Source organism: Aotus nancymaae, unplaced genomic scaffold, assembly GCF_030222135.1.
Source record: "Aotus nancymaae isolate 86718 unplaced genomic scaffold, 86718_ANA_hifiasm-v0.15.2.pri h1tg000041l, whole genome shotgun sequence".
Lineage (NCBI taxonomy): Eukaryota > Metazoa > Chordata > Mammalia > Primates > Aotidae > Aotus > Aotus nancymaae.
The window spans coordinates 19955906-19970617 of record NW_026988455.1 but is presented as its reverse complement, the minus strand read 5'-3'; the positions used below and the strand labels follow the sequence as shown (position 1 = coordinate 19970617).

General features: G+C 44.4%; 1 protein-coding gene and 2 pseudogenes across 1 annotated transcript in view; 2 read left to right on the top strand and 1 right to left on the bottom strand.

Annotated features, from left to right (window-relative positions):
• LOC105725070 (zinc finger protein 679) overlaps positions 1 to 14712 on the bottom strand; it is a 185074-nt gene that overhangs the window by 61044 nt on the left and 109318 nt on the right. Inside the window, exons 3-4 of the mRNA XM_064361569.1 lie at positions 10381 to 10521; positions 8753 to 8950 (exon numbers count right to left, since the gene is read on the bottom strand). Coding sequence (XP_064217639.1) covers positions 8753 to 8950; positions 10381 to 10409 — 227 coding nt within the window. The 5' untranslated portion in view covers positions 10410 to 10521. The remainder of the gene's footprint in view (positions 1 to 8752; positions 8951 to 10380; positions 10522 to 14712) is intronic.
• Positions 11812 to 12187, top strand: LOC105724432 (polycomb protein SUZ12-like; annotated as a pseudogene).
• On the top strand, positions 12490 to 13525 carry LOC135268645 (polycomb protein SUZ12-like; annotated as a pseudogene).

Genomic DNA, 14712 nt, shown 5'->3' with positions numbered 1-14712 from the left:
CGTCAGCAGGACTGGTTCCTTCTGGAGGCTTTGGGAATTCATTTATTCCTTGCCTCTTCAGCTTCTAGTGGCTGCTGGCATTCCTTGGCTCATTTCTGCATCACTAAAACCTCTATTTCTGTCATCACATTGCTTTCTCTAGCATTGACCTTCTTGTCTCCTCTCATAAGGATGCTTGTGATTACATTGAGCCCACCCAGATAATCTAAGATCATCTCTCTATTTTAATATTCTTTTTTTTTTTTTTGGATGGAATCTTGCTCTGTCACCTAGACTGGAGTGCAGTGGCATGATCTCGGCTCAGTGCAATCTCCACTTCCTAGGTTCAAGCAATTCTGCCTCAGCCTCCCAAGTAGCTGGGATTACATGCACGTGCCATCACACCTGGCTAATTTTTGTGTTTTTAGTACAGACAGGGGTTCACCATGTTGGTCAGGCTGGCTTTGAAATCCTGACCTCAAATGATCCACTCACCTTGGCCTCCCAAATAGCTGGGATTACAGGCGTGAGCCACTACACCTGGCCATTTTAAGATTCTCAATCACTTCTGCAAAGTTTCTTTTGCCATGTAAAGTAATATATTCACAAGTTCTTGGGATTAAGATGTAAACATCTTACAGAAATCATTATTCTGTCCTCCACAGGGTCCCTTGAGTGTTTGTCGGAACACTAAGTGCCACAGCATAAGGTAAGACTCCAGGAATCTGAGAAAAGAGAAATTTGTGGCAAACTATAAGCTTATAAAGTGAACCAAGCTCTCACAGGACTTAGAGACAATCCAGTTCCCATCAGCCAGAGTGAAGAAACCTTGTTGAATACCTAGGTAATTCAGCAGAAAACCCAGAAATGCAACACCTTAAGAATAAGATGAAGCAAGCCTTAAACAAACCTTGAAAAGGATGAAGCTGCATACCAGAACAATACCTGACATTCTTTAAAGAAGACCAAAAAATCCTACTCAACAACGTAGCATCCGTAATATCTAGTGTCCAGTTAAAAATTACTAGACATGACAGAGCAAAAAAATGTGACTCATAACCAAGAGAAAGAAATATCCAAAAAAAACAGCCTCAGAAATGATAAAGATAATGGGATTTGTATATAAGGACTTTAAAATAGTTACAAGTGTATATACTTTTTACTTATTTATTAAATAATGAATAGTTATTATGTTTGCATCCATAATAGAATGACTTATCCTCCCATTATAAACAACTAGAAAAACTGGACAAATATATGCGACAATTGTTTTAAGACATTTAATAGTAGGCAATCACGGAGAAAAAGGAAAGAAATTAGGTGAATTTATGATAAGGTTTTGGGCTGAAGGCAGTTCCCCAACTGGGAGCCCAGGAACAGGGGACCCAAATAGCCCCCAGTGGACTCTCTGAATTTAAGAGACAGAAATCAGGATATAGGGAGGCTGAGACAGCTACAAGTTATAGGACAGAGTTCTAGAGAGGTGGGACCTGTGCAGAAAAAATATTTCCAGCAATCTGCTATGGGCTGGGTGAGGTGGCTTACACCTGTAATCCCATTGCTTTGGGAGGCCGAGGCAGGTGGATCACTTGACAAAGCCAGAGGTTTGAGACCAGCCTGGCCAACATGGTGAAACCCTATCTTTTCTAAAAATACAGAAATTATCCAGGCATGGTGTCAGGTACCTGTAATCCGAGTTACTTCGGAGACTAAGGCAGGATAATCTCTTGAACCCAGGAGGCAGAGGTTGCAGTGAGCCAAAATTGTGCCACTGCCCTCCAGCCCGGGTGACAGAGCCAGACTATCTAAAAAGAAAAAAATCTGCATATGGATGTCCTTGAGTCATTGATGAGTACTGGCTGGGGGCAAGGGAAACAGGGTGAAACTCCATGAGGACAGGAAGCAACTAGGGAGCTGAACAAGTCTCAGAACTCCCAAAGCAGGAAGATATTTGAGTTCTAATCACCCTAAGTAGAACGTGCTCAGTGATCAGTTATTCAGTAGAGAGCTCAGTGGGGCCACACCTTGGCAGCAGTGCTGCCCTATCCTTTTATTCAAAGTATTTGAATGCCATTCTAACAACACTTAAAAACAGACTGAAAGATAAAACTGTTTTACCAATAACTTAACTCCTTGCCACACTTGCAACAATTTAAAGAAAGACAAAATTCAGACAGTCCACAACATAATATTCACACTATTGGGCATCTAATCAAAATTTACCAGATACCGCATTATAAAAAGCAGGAAAATGTGACACATAACCCAGAAAATATTAGTCAGTAGAAACAGAATGAGAAATGACAGGCGCTGAACCAGCCACCAGGGACATTAAAACAGACATGATAATCATACTGAAGTATTGATAGGAAAACATAATGAAAGGAGAGTGGAAGATATTTAAAAAGGAGCCAAATGAAATGCCTAGAGATTTTATTAAAACAATATTTGTTTCATCTGTCATGGTTGCAAAAAAATATCTGAAACAAACATTCTATTGGATGTGATTAACAGCAGATTAGACATTGCAAAAATAGGATGAGAAAGCCTAAAGAAAACCTGCATGTTCTGCACATGTATCCCAAAACTTAAAGTATAACAAAAACAAACATATTTTCTTATGACAGATTGGTACCCAATAAATGGAAATTACTCTAAGTTACTGAAAACCATAGCAAGCAAAGCCTCAAGGTGATGGGTGATAGAATATGAAAGATAACAACAAACTTTTGTCAGAATTGCTTAAGGGAAATTCTTGCAAATAAGCCTCCAGTACACAATTCCAGGACAGTAAGCAACAGAGCAAGTACACACCTAGCAAGAAGGAACCTTCTTCCCAACCTGGTTATTGTTTATATTCTAAGTGTTTTCAAGGTAAAAGTTTGCAAATATTCTTTAGATTTTATTTTTATCTAGCAAAGCAAAATTGCTGGTTGGTGTACAGTTCACTCAAAGCCCTTTTGTTAAGCCCTTGCATTCTTTCCAAGATTCCTCTTTATCTGCCTGTTAAGAGTGGGCACCTCTGTCTTTGGTCACAACTTCTAAAGTGTTGGAATTACAGGCATGAGCCTCTGCTCCTGGCCACAACGGGAATTCTCATACACTGCAACATGCCTGTAATCCCGGTACTTTGGAGGTCAAGGCAGGACTGCTTGAGCCAGGAGGTCCCGGCTGCCGTGAACTATGATTGAGCCACTGCACTCCAGCCTGGGTGACTAAGTGAGACTTTGTTTCTTTTTAGAAAAAAAAAATCAGACCAAGCATCACCAGTATGTCTTCTGTGTAATTAAATAGAATCAGAGGCAAGAAGCAACTTTATCCTATTATATAGGAATACTTTCAGTTTGTGTATAATCTTAGTTTCTGTTTTAAAATACCCACAGATTATCAGATTAAGAAATAAAACTTCCAAGTTTATTTTCCCCAAATTTTAATGAAATACAGAAGTTGGAGCTCACTAAATGCCTTGTTGTACTCATTTTGATAATAATGAAATTTTTAGTCTTTTTCCAGCTAATGTTAGTAATTGGGAGCTTCCCAGCTGGTGAGCTGCAGAGGGGTTAAGGCATGGATGTGTCAGGCTGAAGTTCTGAGGCTGAGTATCTCCAGCCAGGGGCAGCTTCTTCAGTTCAACCAGCTGACTTTCCTTTAGAATGCTGTAAGTGAGCCATTAAATGAAAATCTTAGGAGTCAAAAATTATTGGGACTCACTGTGTTAATGGTTTGCTTTGTAGTGTGCCTGGCTTCAGGGCACAAGTTAAATCCTATACAGTTAGAAAGGGAAAATGTTTTTTTAATTTTTAAAAACCTTTTTATTCTTTACCACATCAAGCATGTGAACCTAGAGATGTTTTTTTGATGCTCTATATTCTTTTGCTAAAATAATTCAGTTCTAGTTCTTTTCTATCATTAGTCTAAACTTTTTTTTGTTATTATTAAACTCAATTTGGGTTCAAAATCTTATTTCTGGCCCAGGTAACGTAGTGAGACCTGTCTCTACAAAAAAAAAAAAAAAAAAAAGAAAAAAAAAAATTAGCTGGGCATGGTGGCATGAGCCTGTAGTCCCAGCTACTCAGGAGGCTGAGGTGAGAGGATCACTTGAGCCCAAAAGATGAGACTGTAGTGAGCTGTGGTGATGGCACCACTGCACTCTAGCCTGGACAACAGAGTGAGACCCTGTCTCAAAAAAAATCATATTTGATTAATAAAAGGTATCAAATAATATGTATTATCTCCCTATTCTATCCTTGAAATGGTTTATGTAATTGTGGCTGTTATTGGCCCTATAGATCTGAATGAAGAAGGAGAAAGGGAGGAAGCAACAAAGGAAAGGAGGGAGGAATAAGGCCCCAGGTGATGCCTCTACAGTAAAATGTGTTCACTGCATGCAGAGACCATGGAAAGGTGTCCCTTTAAGGGAGGGTGGGACATGAGAAGAGTATGGGGCTTGGGAGGGCAGGACTGAAACCACCTAGGGGTATGCTTGTAGCTTGGGTGGAGGGCAACTGAGATAATCAAAGGCTGGTGATGCTCAGATGGCCATCCTGTTTTCCACCAGGCTGGGCCACAGGTACGTGTAGGGCATGTCCTGCTTTGCATTCCAGATCTCAGTTCCTTATCCCGGGCAGCCAGCTCCTCTCTGAACTTCTGTGGCACAGCCTTAGGCCCAGGGCCTGAAAAATACTCTCCTTATGCTGGCTCACACCCATGTGGGATGGAGAGGAAAAGACCCAGAGTTTAGGGTGCCACATGGCCCTATGGCTGCCTCCTTCCCTCAGGGCCCTGGGCACTCAGCTCTCACCATAATGGACTAGCATCTGCCCAGTTGCTAAGTGATGGACATCTTGAGAAAAGCCTGATGGAAGTTGGGCAGTGTCGCCATCACTGTCTCCAGCATTGCATCCTTGGTGGTCGGCAGGGGTAGCCATATCATGCAGGGTGCATTGGGGACCCAAATGTACCAATCCAGCTAAGGAAAGTCAGGATCTAGAGTCAATATCTGCTAAGCATGAAAACCTTGTGAACCCTGTGCACACAAATTCCTCCCTCACCCCAGGCCCCAAATTCCCAGCTGTTCATCTCTGCTAAGTACCTGACCCAGGTGGACAGAGGAGTGTTGGCCAGTGCAGGTAAAGATACACATGGTGACAAAGTGGCATACCTGGTCCCAAGTCTGTAAAGAGACAGGAAACCCTTCAAGGGGTGGGGAGAGTTAGAAGCTGTGAAGCCAGGAGTAGAGCCAAGCTCAGAGAATGAGGCAGAGAGAGGAGAACAAGAGGGGTGAGAGAAAGAGTGGCGGGAACACTCAGTAACTCTTGTGGGAATTACCATAACAGCAGGCTGGGGTGTGGGAGTGGGAGCTCTGCTGGGAGAGTCCCACTCAGTGGGATGCTGGTGCTGACTCATACTGGCTCACAAGAGTCAGTCAATGATGTTAAGGTTTTTAGCGAGCTGGTCAACAATACCTTAGTAGCCAGAGTAGGAATATTTATGCCATGGAAATGTACGAATGTTACAAATTGGGACTTTTTATTTCCTGAGAGTCAGTTGTTAAACATTTACAAACAACCACTGGTTCCGCTGCATCAGACACCTAAGGGGTTCTCAGTGTATAGGATGGGGACCTGTCTCCAGCTGAGAGGGAATGAAATCTGAGAAGGCCTTTGGAGTTTTCATAGGTGTTAGAAATGCTTCTGGAAGATTTCACAGAAGCACAGAGGATTCCGGGGAGGTCTCTTGTGTTTTGTGTCTGAGATTTCCAGGCAGGGGCTCCTCCTACCTTGGACCTGGGCAGCCCGATTTCAGTGATCTTTCAACACCAGGTCTGCAGCTCTGGGTCATCATTCTCAGCCATGTCTGTCTTACAGTGGAGACTCACGATTCCTTCCATATACCTGTTGGCCAACAGGGCAGGGCCAGGGTGCTGAATCCAGCTCTGCTCCTGCTCACATGGCCATGTCAGGGTCCCAGGCCCTCAACTAGACACAGACCTTCTGCTCTCCTAGACCTCTTCTCCACCCCTAATGGCCTTCCTGCTTGTGAAAGATGGATTTCCCAGAGCCACAGTGCATCTTGGCAAAGAAGGAAGACTTGATTCCCAGGAAGCCTTGGTGAGCCAAGTCATCAGGGGGACAGGAGCTAGGTTAGCAGGGCTCCAGCTCACTTGAGCAGCTCCAAAGGCAGCTCCTTCCTCACCAGTCACCATCTGAGGAGCAAGGATGGGCAGGGTCAGGTGAATCAACCAGCCCTGGGTCCAGATTCAGAAAGAAGAGTGACCTAGAATCTCCCTTTCTCTCCCCATACCTGGTCAAAAACTTCTATGTTGGAGACCAGCCCAGTCCTGGCCTGGATGTTAATTTCCAAGGTGTATTGCAGGTGGGGAATTATAAGCTAGAGGGAAAAAAGCAGGGAAGGGCAAGGTCAGAAGAAAGCTGCACAGGTACTTGCAGGAAATAGAGGTTGACAAACAGGAAGGGTACCAGGTCTTCAGAAAAATCACAGACTTAAAGTTCAGTACCTCTCAACAGTGAGTTTTCAGAAGTATCATTCAACCCAGCAATCCCACTACTGGATATATACCCAAAGGAATAGAAATTGTTCTGCCATAAAGACACATGCATGTTTATGTTCATCACAGCAGTATTCACAATACCAAAGACAAGGAATCAACCTAAATGCCCATCTACAATAGACTGAATAAAGAAAATGTGGTGCATATACACCATGGAATACCAGGCAGCCATAGAAAAGAACAAGATTATGTCTTCTGCAGCAACACGGATGGAGCTGGAGGCCATAATCCTAAATGGACTAACACAGGAACAGAAAGCCAAATATGGCATGTTCTCACTTATAAGTGGGAGCTAAAGGGACACTGAATACACATGGATAAAGAAGGGAACAACAGACACCAACATCTACCTGAAGGTGGAGGGTGGGAGGAGGGAAGGATCCCAGAGCTACTTATCGGGTAACATGTTTATTACCTGGGTGACAAAATCATCTGTACACCAAACCCCTGTGACACACAATTTACTTATATAACAAACCTGCACATATACCTCTGAAACTAAAAGTTAAAAATAAAGAAATAAAAATACAAATAGACCACCAAGTTTTTAGTTGATTTGCATTGACTAAAATGTTCCAGAAACCACTGACTTAGTGCTTTATGATAACTGAAAGACATCATTCTCCTTTCTTTTCATATTTTTTTCACAGGTCTAGACTAAAGTTTCTCAACTTTTTTTTCCATTATCATTCAATAAGTCATCCTTTTTTTTTTCTTTTTAGAGATGGAGTCTCGCTCTTGTCACCCAGGCTGGAGTGCAGTGGCACGATCTCGGCTCACTGCAACCTCTGCCTCCTGGGTTCAAACAATTCTCCTGTCTTAGCCTCCCAAGTAGCTGGAATTACAGGTGCCCACCACCACGCCCAGCTAATTTTTGCATTTTTAGTAGAGATGAGGTTTTACCATGTTAGTCAGACTGGTCTCAAACTCCTGACATCAAGTGATCCGTCTGCCTCAGCCTCCCAAAGTGCTGGAATTACAGACATGCGCCACTGCACCTGGCCTAAGTACCCTTTTGAGACCTTTTTTTTCCATTTCTGAGCCCACCTCATAAAATTTTAATGCTACATATATACTGTACATCCATTTATGTATTACATTACATTTGTGATTTGTACATAAAAATAGTAAGATTTTTCACACACGCTTTCCAACCAACCTCATCCCTTGGAGGACATTGTTGCCCCATTGAGAATGGATGGTCAACCACTGCCCGTCTCCACAGCCCTGGCTCCTTCCTCTCCCCTTTATCCATTATGCTTACCTTCTTCAGCCACTGGTTTCCAACATGAGAGTTTTCAACCAGGTATGGGAGAGAAAGAGAGATCTAGGTTACTCTTCTTTCTGACTCTGGAGGCAGGGCAGGTCAATTTACCTGACCTTGCCCATTCTTCAAAGACCGAAAGAAGCCGAGCTCATTCCACCTCAATCCTGCACAAGCTGTTCCCTCTGCCTGGAACACTGTGCCCCACCTTGGTCATTTCAAGGTTAGCTTCTGACAGTCACATTCTCAATGTCATCTTTTTCAAGGGAGCCTCTTCTGACCACCCAATCTAAACGTGCCATCACATCACCCTCCTTTGATTCTCTGCATTGCACCTACCACAGCTGATATGTTACAATATAATCTCTATTGTCTGTTTGCCTTTGCTGAAAATGAAAATCTTAAAAGATCAGGACCTCAAGTATCTTGCTTACTGCTAGCATCTAGAATGGTTCTTGTCACACAGGAGGCACCCAATACATGTTAAGTAAATACTTTACTCTAATGGTCTGTAATAAACCAGGCAACTGTTGTTGGTCTCAGCCCCTCTAACTGGCTAGTATCACTATTTTAGAACTGATAAATGACTGGCTGGATAAAAATCTTTGTATATTATTTGCATAGTTTCCTCTTATTGGATGGAATCCTTGGTGATTTGCATGTACTGTTTATGTGCTGTACCAATATCTGTGCTTTGCACGTAAAGAGTAACATTTTTTTTTTGCTGCTCCCCAAGAATGATTCCCACCCCCATGGAAGATGATATCCCCTTTGAAAAATGCATGGTCAGCCATGCTTGCACTCTTTTCCTCTCACATCTTCCATGCCTTGGTTTTTTCCATAACCTGAGACTCCTCAGAGAGAGAGCCTCTTGAGGCGGGAACATGCCCTGGGGGCAGAGATAGAGGCCTGCCAGAAAGAAGGGAATAAGGTGTTACCTTGAAGACAGGATGTACTGAAGGCACCTCATGGTGTTCACAGCAATGACCTCTGCCACCAAGTGTCCCCTCATAGGATGAGACTGTAGCTCATGGAGCTGGAAGTCAGAGCTATGGGCCCAGTGTTTGACCAGAAGCCAGACCATTGCAGGATTCATGGGCAAGAGAAGCAGAGGTGGCTGGGATCCTATGTTGGAGCTGGAACAGGAACAAGGTGTGAGGAGAGAAGGGGTGAGTGCCAGGTGCTCAGCGACCCCCGTCCCTTGCATGTTTAACCTCTCCCTTAGTCCTCCAAATGTGCTTCCCTTTCTCCATCTCACAGCTGCCACTCCCTACAGCTACCATTTCTTTCCCTTTCTTTCCTACCCACTCGGGACATTAGCATCCTGCAAGCTGCTCTGCCTCCTACGTTCTGCAGAAACTGCTCTTCTAGTGCCTTCTCCAGCCTCCACTTCCCATTTCAGTCCCCACAGTGTGGACAAGATTCAAACTGCCTGCTTCCTTTATCCCACGTGCTTTTCTCAAAATCTCATCTTTTAGCCCCAGCTTTACACAAATGACTGAACGAATCTCTAGTTCTCAGCTGCCTGTCAATTTAAATACCTTCCTGTTATCTCAACATTGGCTAGGCGGAAGCCTACGCGAGCTCCCTGTCCTCTTTATTTATGTTATTTCTGCAGACACCTGGCCTGGCTTACCTTTCCTCCCTCCTTGATTTCCCTCTGCACTCACATCCACCTGTCCTCTCCATCCTGATGGTCACTACCCACATCTGAGCCCACCTCCTCTAGGGGCAAGTGCTAGAGCATGTTGCCCTAATTCCTGTTTCTAGCATCTCCCCTCTCCAACCCAACCTAAACACAACTGCCTATACGGTGTGCCCACAGCACATTTCTTTCTTTTTTTTTTTTTTTAAATGAGATGGAGTTTTGTCCTGTTGCCTAGGCTGGAGTGCAGTGGCACAATCTCAGCTCACTGCAACCTCTGCCTCCTGGGTTCAAGTGATTCTCCTACCTCAGCCTCCCGAGTAGCTGGGATTACAGGCATGCACCACTACATCCAGCTAATTTTGTAGTTTTGGTAGAGGCGGGTTTTACCACGTTGACCAGGCTCAACTCAAACTCCTGACCTCAGGTGATCCGCCTGCTTTGGCCTCCCAAAGTCCACAGCACATTTCATCACAGCCTTCTCCAGCTTCCCACGTCACACTCCTTAGCCTGGCATAGTCTGGCCCCTAGTCCAACTGCCCCCTAGAAATCTTCTAACTCCTCTGCCTCAGCCTCTCTGCCCAATCCATCTTGCCCCTGAGGACAAATCCTTCTCCTCTGTCCTGTTTGAGTCCTGGCCCTCCTTCAAGGCTCATGACACCCCACCTCCCCTGATCCCTCCTGGGCTGTCTCTGTCCTCAGGGACTTCCTCAGTACCGGAGCTTCTTCAGACTGCCCCAGTCTTTCTCTCCAGCTATACTGCAGGGCCTTCAAATTACAGACTTTGCCTATTTCCTCCTTTAATGTCTACCCCAGTGCCTTAGCACAGTGCCTTTGCAGATAGTGGGTGCCTATTAAATTTCGATAAGGGCTGAGCTAAGAAGGCCAGATACTGGGAGCAGAAATCTCAAGTCCTCTCACCTGGATGACCACGGGCAAGAACTTTCCATCAGGATGCAGTTTCAGCACGACCAGAGGGGCAGCCAGATGCTGCTGGCTACACAGAATGACTTTGGCCTTGATCCCATCCAGCAAGAAGTCAGCTTCAAACAGTGTGCCTCCCTGGATGGGGGAAGAGGGCAAGGGCTGCTATCAGTAAAAGGCATATTCTGTCTACTCTGATTCTTCCAGGGGAGAAGAGAGAGAAGGAAACTAACTTGTCTCCATCACCTACTTTGTACCAAGTAGGGAAGCATGTGCTTATTGTCTTATATAATTTTTTTTTGAGACAGGGTCTTACTCTGTTGCCCAGGCTGGAGTGCAAGCAGCAGGATCACAACAGCTCACTGTAGCCTTGACTTCCTTGGACCCAAATGATCCTCCCACCTCAGCCTCCAGAGTAGCTGGGACTATAGGTGTATGCAGCCACACAAAAAATTACAGGGACTAATTTTCGTATTTTTTACCGAGATAGGGTTTCACCATCTTGACCAGGCTGACCTGGAATTCCTGGCCTCATCCTACCTCAGCCAGGCTAACCTGGAATTCCTGACAATCATCCTGCCTCATCCCCCCAAAGTCTTGGGATTATAGGCATGAGCCACTGTGCCTGGCCTTATAATTCTTATACATAGTTGAATGAGCCTGAATTTTACAGAAGAGGAAACAGATAATCAGAGAGGTTGGCCGTTTTGCCTGAGGTCACAAAGCGTACAAATAGCAGAACCAGGGTTCACATCCAAGCCTATCTGCCCTGTAATTTCATGCACTTTCTCTCTGTTGTTCTATGTTGATTCCTTATTATCAGCCACAGCACTCTGACCCTGATTCCTTTACTCGGTACACTGCCTGAATCCCCAGTACTAAGGCCCAGTCACGTTTCTTCATTTGACCCTGTTTCTATCAACCATTCCACCTTGCACACCCTCCCTCCACAGCATGCGGGAGGAAGCCGTGCAGCTGAGCTTCCCCAGGATCCCCCAGGACTTCTGCTGAATCCCTCCCTGCTGACCCGCAGCAAGCCAGGCCCACAGTGGGTCCTGCAGCGGTATCTTTGATGCTAGCCCACCCCATTTCACCGTTGGGCCTCCTGAGGGCTCTGATGTCCATACATCCAGCTCCTTCTCCAGCTGGGCCTGCAGTTCCTCCATCCCTGGAGGGAACATGAGGTGGGCAGGAAGGTGAATGGAGACCCTCAGCACCATGGGGTTGGCACCATTAAGAAACTGGTACCTGACTTTTTTTTTTTCCCTCCCTTCTTCCCTCCTCTCCTCCCTTCCCTTCCCCTCTCTTCCCCTCTCTGTCGCCGGAGCCTGCTGGGGCGCGCAGTTGGTATTGCAGGCGCTTACTCTCCGGGGCCGCCGGCGGGTAGCTGCCGGGGGCGGGGGGGGCGTTGTGGAGGAAGGAACCGCGATGGCGCCTCGGAAGCACGGCAGTCGGGGCGGGGGCGGCTCGGGGCCCAGCGCAGGGTCCGGGAGAGGCGGCTTCGGGGTTTTGGCGGCGGTGGCGGCAGCGGCGACGGCTTCGGGCAACAAATCCGGCGGCGGGGGCTGCGGAGGCGGTGGTAGTTACTCGCTCCTCCTCCTCCGCGGCGGCAGCGGCGGGGGCCGCGGTGTTACCAGTGAAGAAGCCGAAAATGAAGCCCGTCCAGGCAGACCACGAGCTTTTCCTCCAGGCCTTTGAGAAGCCAACACAGATCTATAGATTTCTTCCAACTCGGAATCTCATAGCGCCAATATTTTTGCACAGAACTCTCGCTTGGGCCGGGCGCGGTGGCTCACGCCTGTAATCCCTCGCCTTTGGAGGCCGAGGCGGGTGGATCACGAGGTCAAGAGATCGAGACCATCCCGGTCAACATGGTGAAACCCCGTCTCTATAAAAAATACAAAAAAATTAGCCGGGCACGGTGGTGCGTGCCTGTAATCCCAGCTACTCAGGAGGCTGAGGCAGGAGAATTGCCTGAACCCAGGAGGCGGAGGTTGCGGTAAGCCGAGATCGCGCCATTGCACTCCAGCCTGGGTAACAAGAGCGAAACTCCGTCTCAAAAAAAAAAAAAAAAAAAGAAGAAGAAGAAGAAGAAAAAAAAGAAACTCCAGAACAAACATCAAAAGGAAAACATTTAAAGTTGATGATATGTTATCAAAAGTAGAGAAAATGAAAGGAGAGCAAGAATCTCATAGCTTGTCAGCCCATTTGCAGCTTACATTTACTGGCTTCTTCCACAAAAATGATAAGCCATCACAAAACTCAGAAAATGAACAAAATTCTGTTACCCTGGAAGTCCTGCTTGTGAAAGTTTGCCACAAAAAAAGAAAAGATGTAAGTTGTCTAATAAGGCAAGTTCCCACAGGTAAAAAGCAGGTGCCTTTGAATCCTGACCTCAATCAAACAAAACCTGGAAATTTCCCGTCCCTCGCAGTTTCCAGTAATGAATTTGAACCTAGTAACAGCCATATGGTGAAGTCTTACTCATTGCTATTTAGAGTGACTCGTCCAGGAAGAAGAGAATTTAATGGAATGATTAATGGAGAAACCAATGAAAATATTGATGTCAATGACGAGCTTCCAGCCCGAAGAAAACAAAATCGTGAGGATAAGGAAAAGACATTTGTTGCACAAATGACAGTATTTGATAAAAACAGGCGCTTACAGCTTTTAGATGGGGAATATGAAGTAGCCATGAAGTAGCCATGCAGGAAATGGAAGAATGTCCAATAAGCAAGAAAAGAGCAACCTGGGAGACTATTCTTGATGGGAAGAGGCTGCCTTCATTTGAAACATTTTCTCAGGGACCTACGTTGCAGTGTACTCTTCGTTGGACAGGAGAGACAAATGATAAATCTACAGCTCCTATTGCCAAACCTCTTGCCACTAGAAATTCAGAGAGTCTCCATCAGGAAAACAAGCCTGGTTCAGTTAAACCTACTCAACCTATTGCTCTTAAAGAATCATTGACTACAGATCTACAAACAAGAAAAGGATACTCCAAATGAAAACCGACAAAAATTAAGAATATTTTATCAGTTTCTTTATAACAACAATACTAGACAGCAAACTGAAGCGAGATGACCTACATTGCCCTTGGTGCACTCTGAACTGCCACAAACTTTAGTTTACTCAAGCATCTTAAACTCTGCCATAGCAGATTTATCTTCGATTATGTTTTATCATCCAAAAGGTGCTAGGATAGATGTTTCTATCAATGAGTGTTATGATGGCTCCTACGCAGGAAATCCTCAGGATATTCATTGCCAACCTGGATTTGCTTTTAGTCACAATGGACCAGTTAACAGAACACCTATGACACACATTCTTGTGTGCAGGCCAAAATGAACAAAAGCAAGCATGTCTGAATTTCTTGAATCTGAAGATGGAGAAGTAGAACAGCAAAGAACATATAGTAGTGGCCACAATCGTCTGTATATCCATAGTGATACCTGCTTACCTCTCCGTCCACAAGAAATGGAATTAGATAGTGAAGATGAAAAAGATCCTGAATGGCTAAGAGAAAAAACCATTATACAAATTTAAGAATTTTCTGATGTTAACGAAGGAGAGAAAGAAGTGATGAAACTCTGGAATCACCATGTCATGAAGCATGGGTTTATTGCTGACAAATGAATCATGCCTGTATGCTGTTTGTAGAAAAGTATGGACAGAAAATAATTAAGAAGGATTTATGTTGAAACTTCATGCTTCATCTAGTCAGCATGCATGACTTTAATCTTATTAGCATAATGTCAATAGATAAAGCTGTTACCAAGCTCCGTGAAATGCAGCAAAAATTAGAAAAGGGTGAATCTGCTTCCCCTGCAAACGAATAAATAATTGAAGAACAAAATGGGACAGCAAATGGATTTAGTGAAGTTAATTCAAAAGAGAAAGCTTTGGAAACAGTGTCTCAGGGTTTTCAAAACAGAGCAAAAAAAAAAAAAAAAACTCTGAAAAGATCTAACCCCATATTATGGACAGACACTGAAATTGCATTTTAGGGAATTCATCCTCCAAGAAGAATGTTTTTCTTTTTCTTTTTAAACATAGGTTCCAAACAGGCACTGTTAGATGAAGTAAATGATTTCAACAAGGATATTTGTATCAAGGTTCTACTTCATTATGCAGCATTATATGTATATCAGTTTTTTTGATGTCTTGAAACATTCTGTAGTTTAAGCATGAAAAGCAGTATTTCAAAGAAAGTGTTTTTACATTCAGTTATCAAATATGTTGAATTGGTACTATAGAAATTATTTCACATATTTAAATTATAATGTTTTTTGCATTTATAACTGGCTGTTTTTCTACTTTGTAATTGTG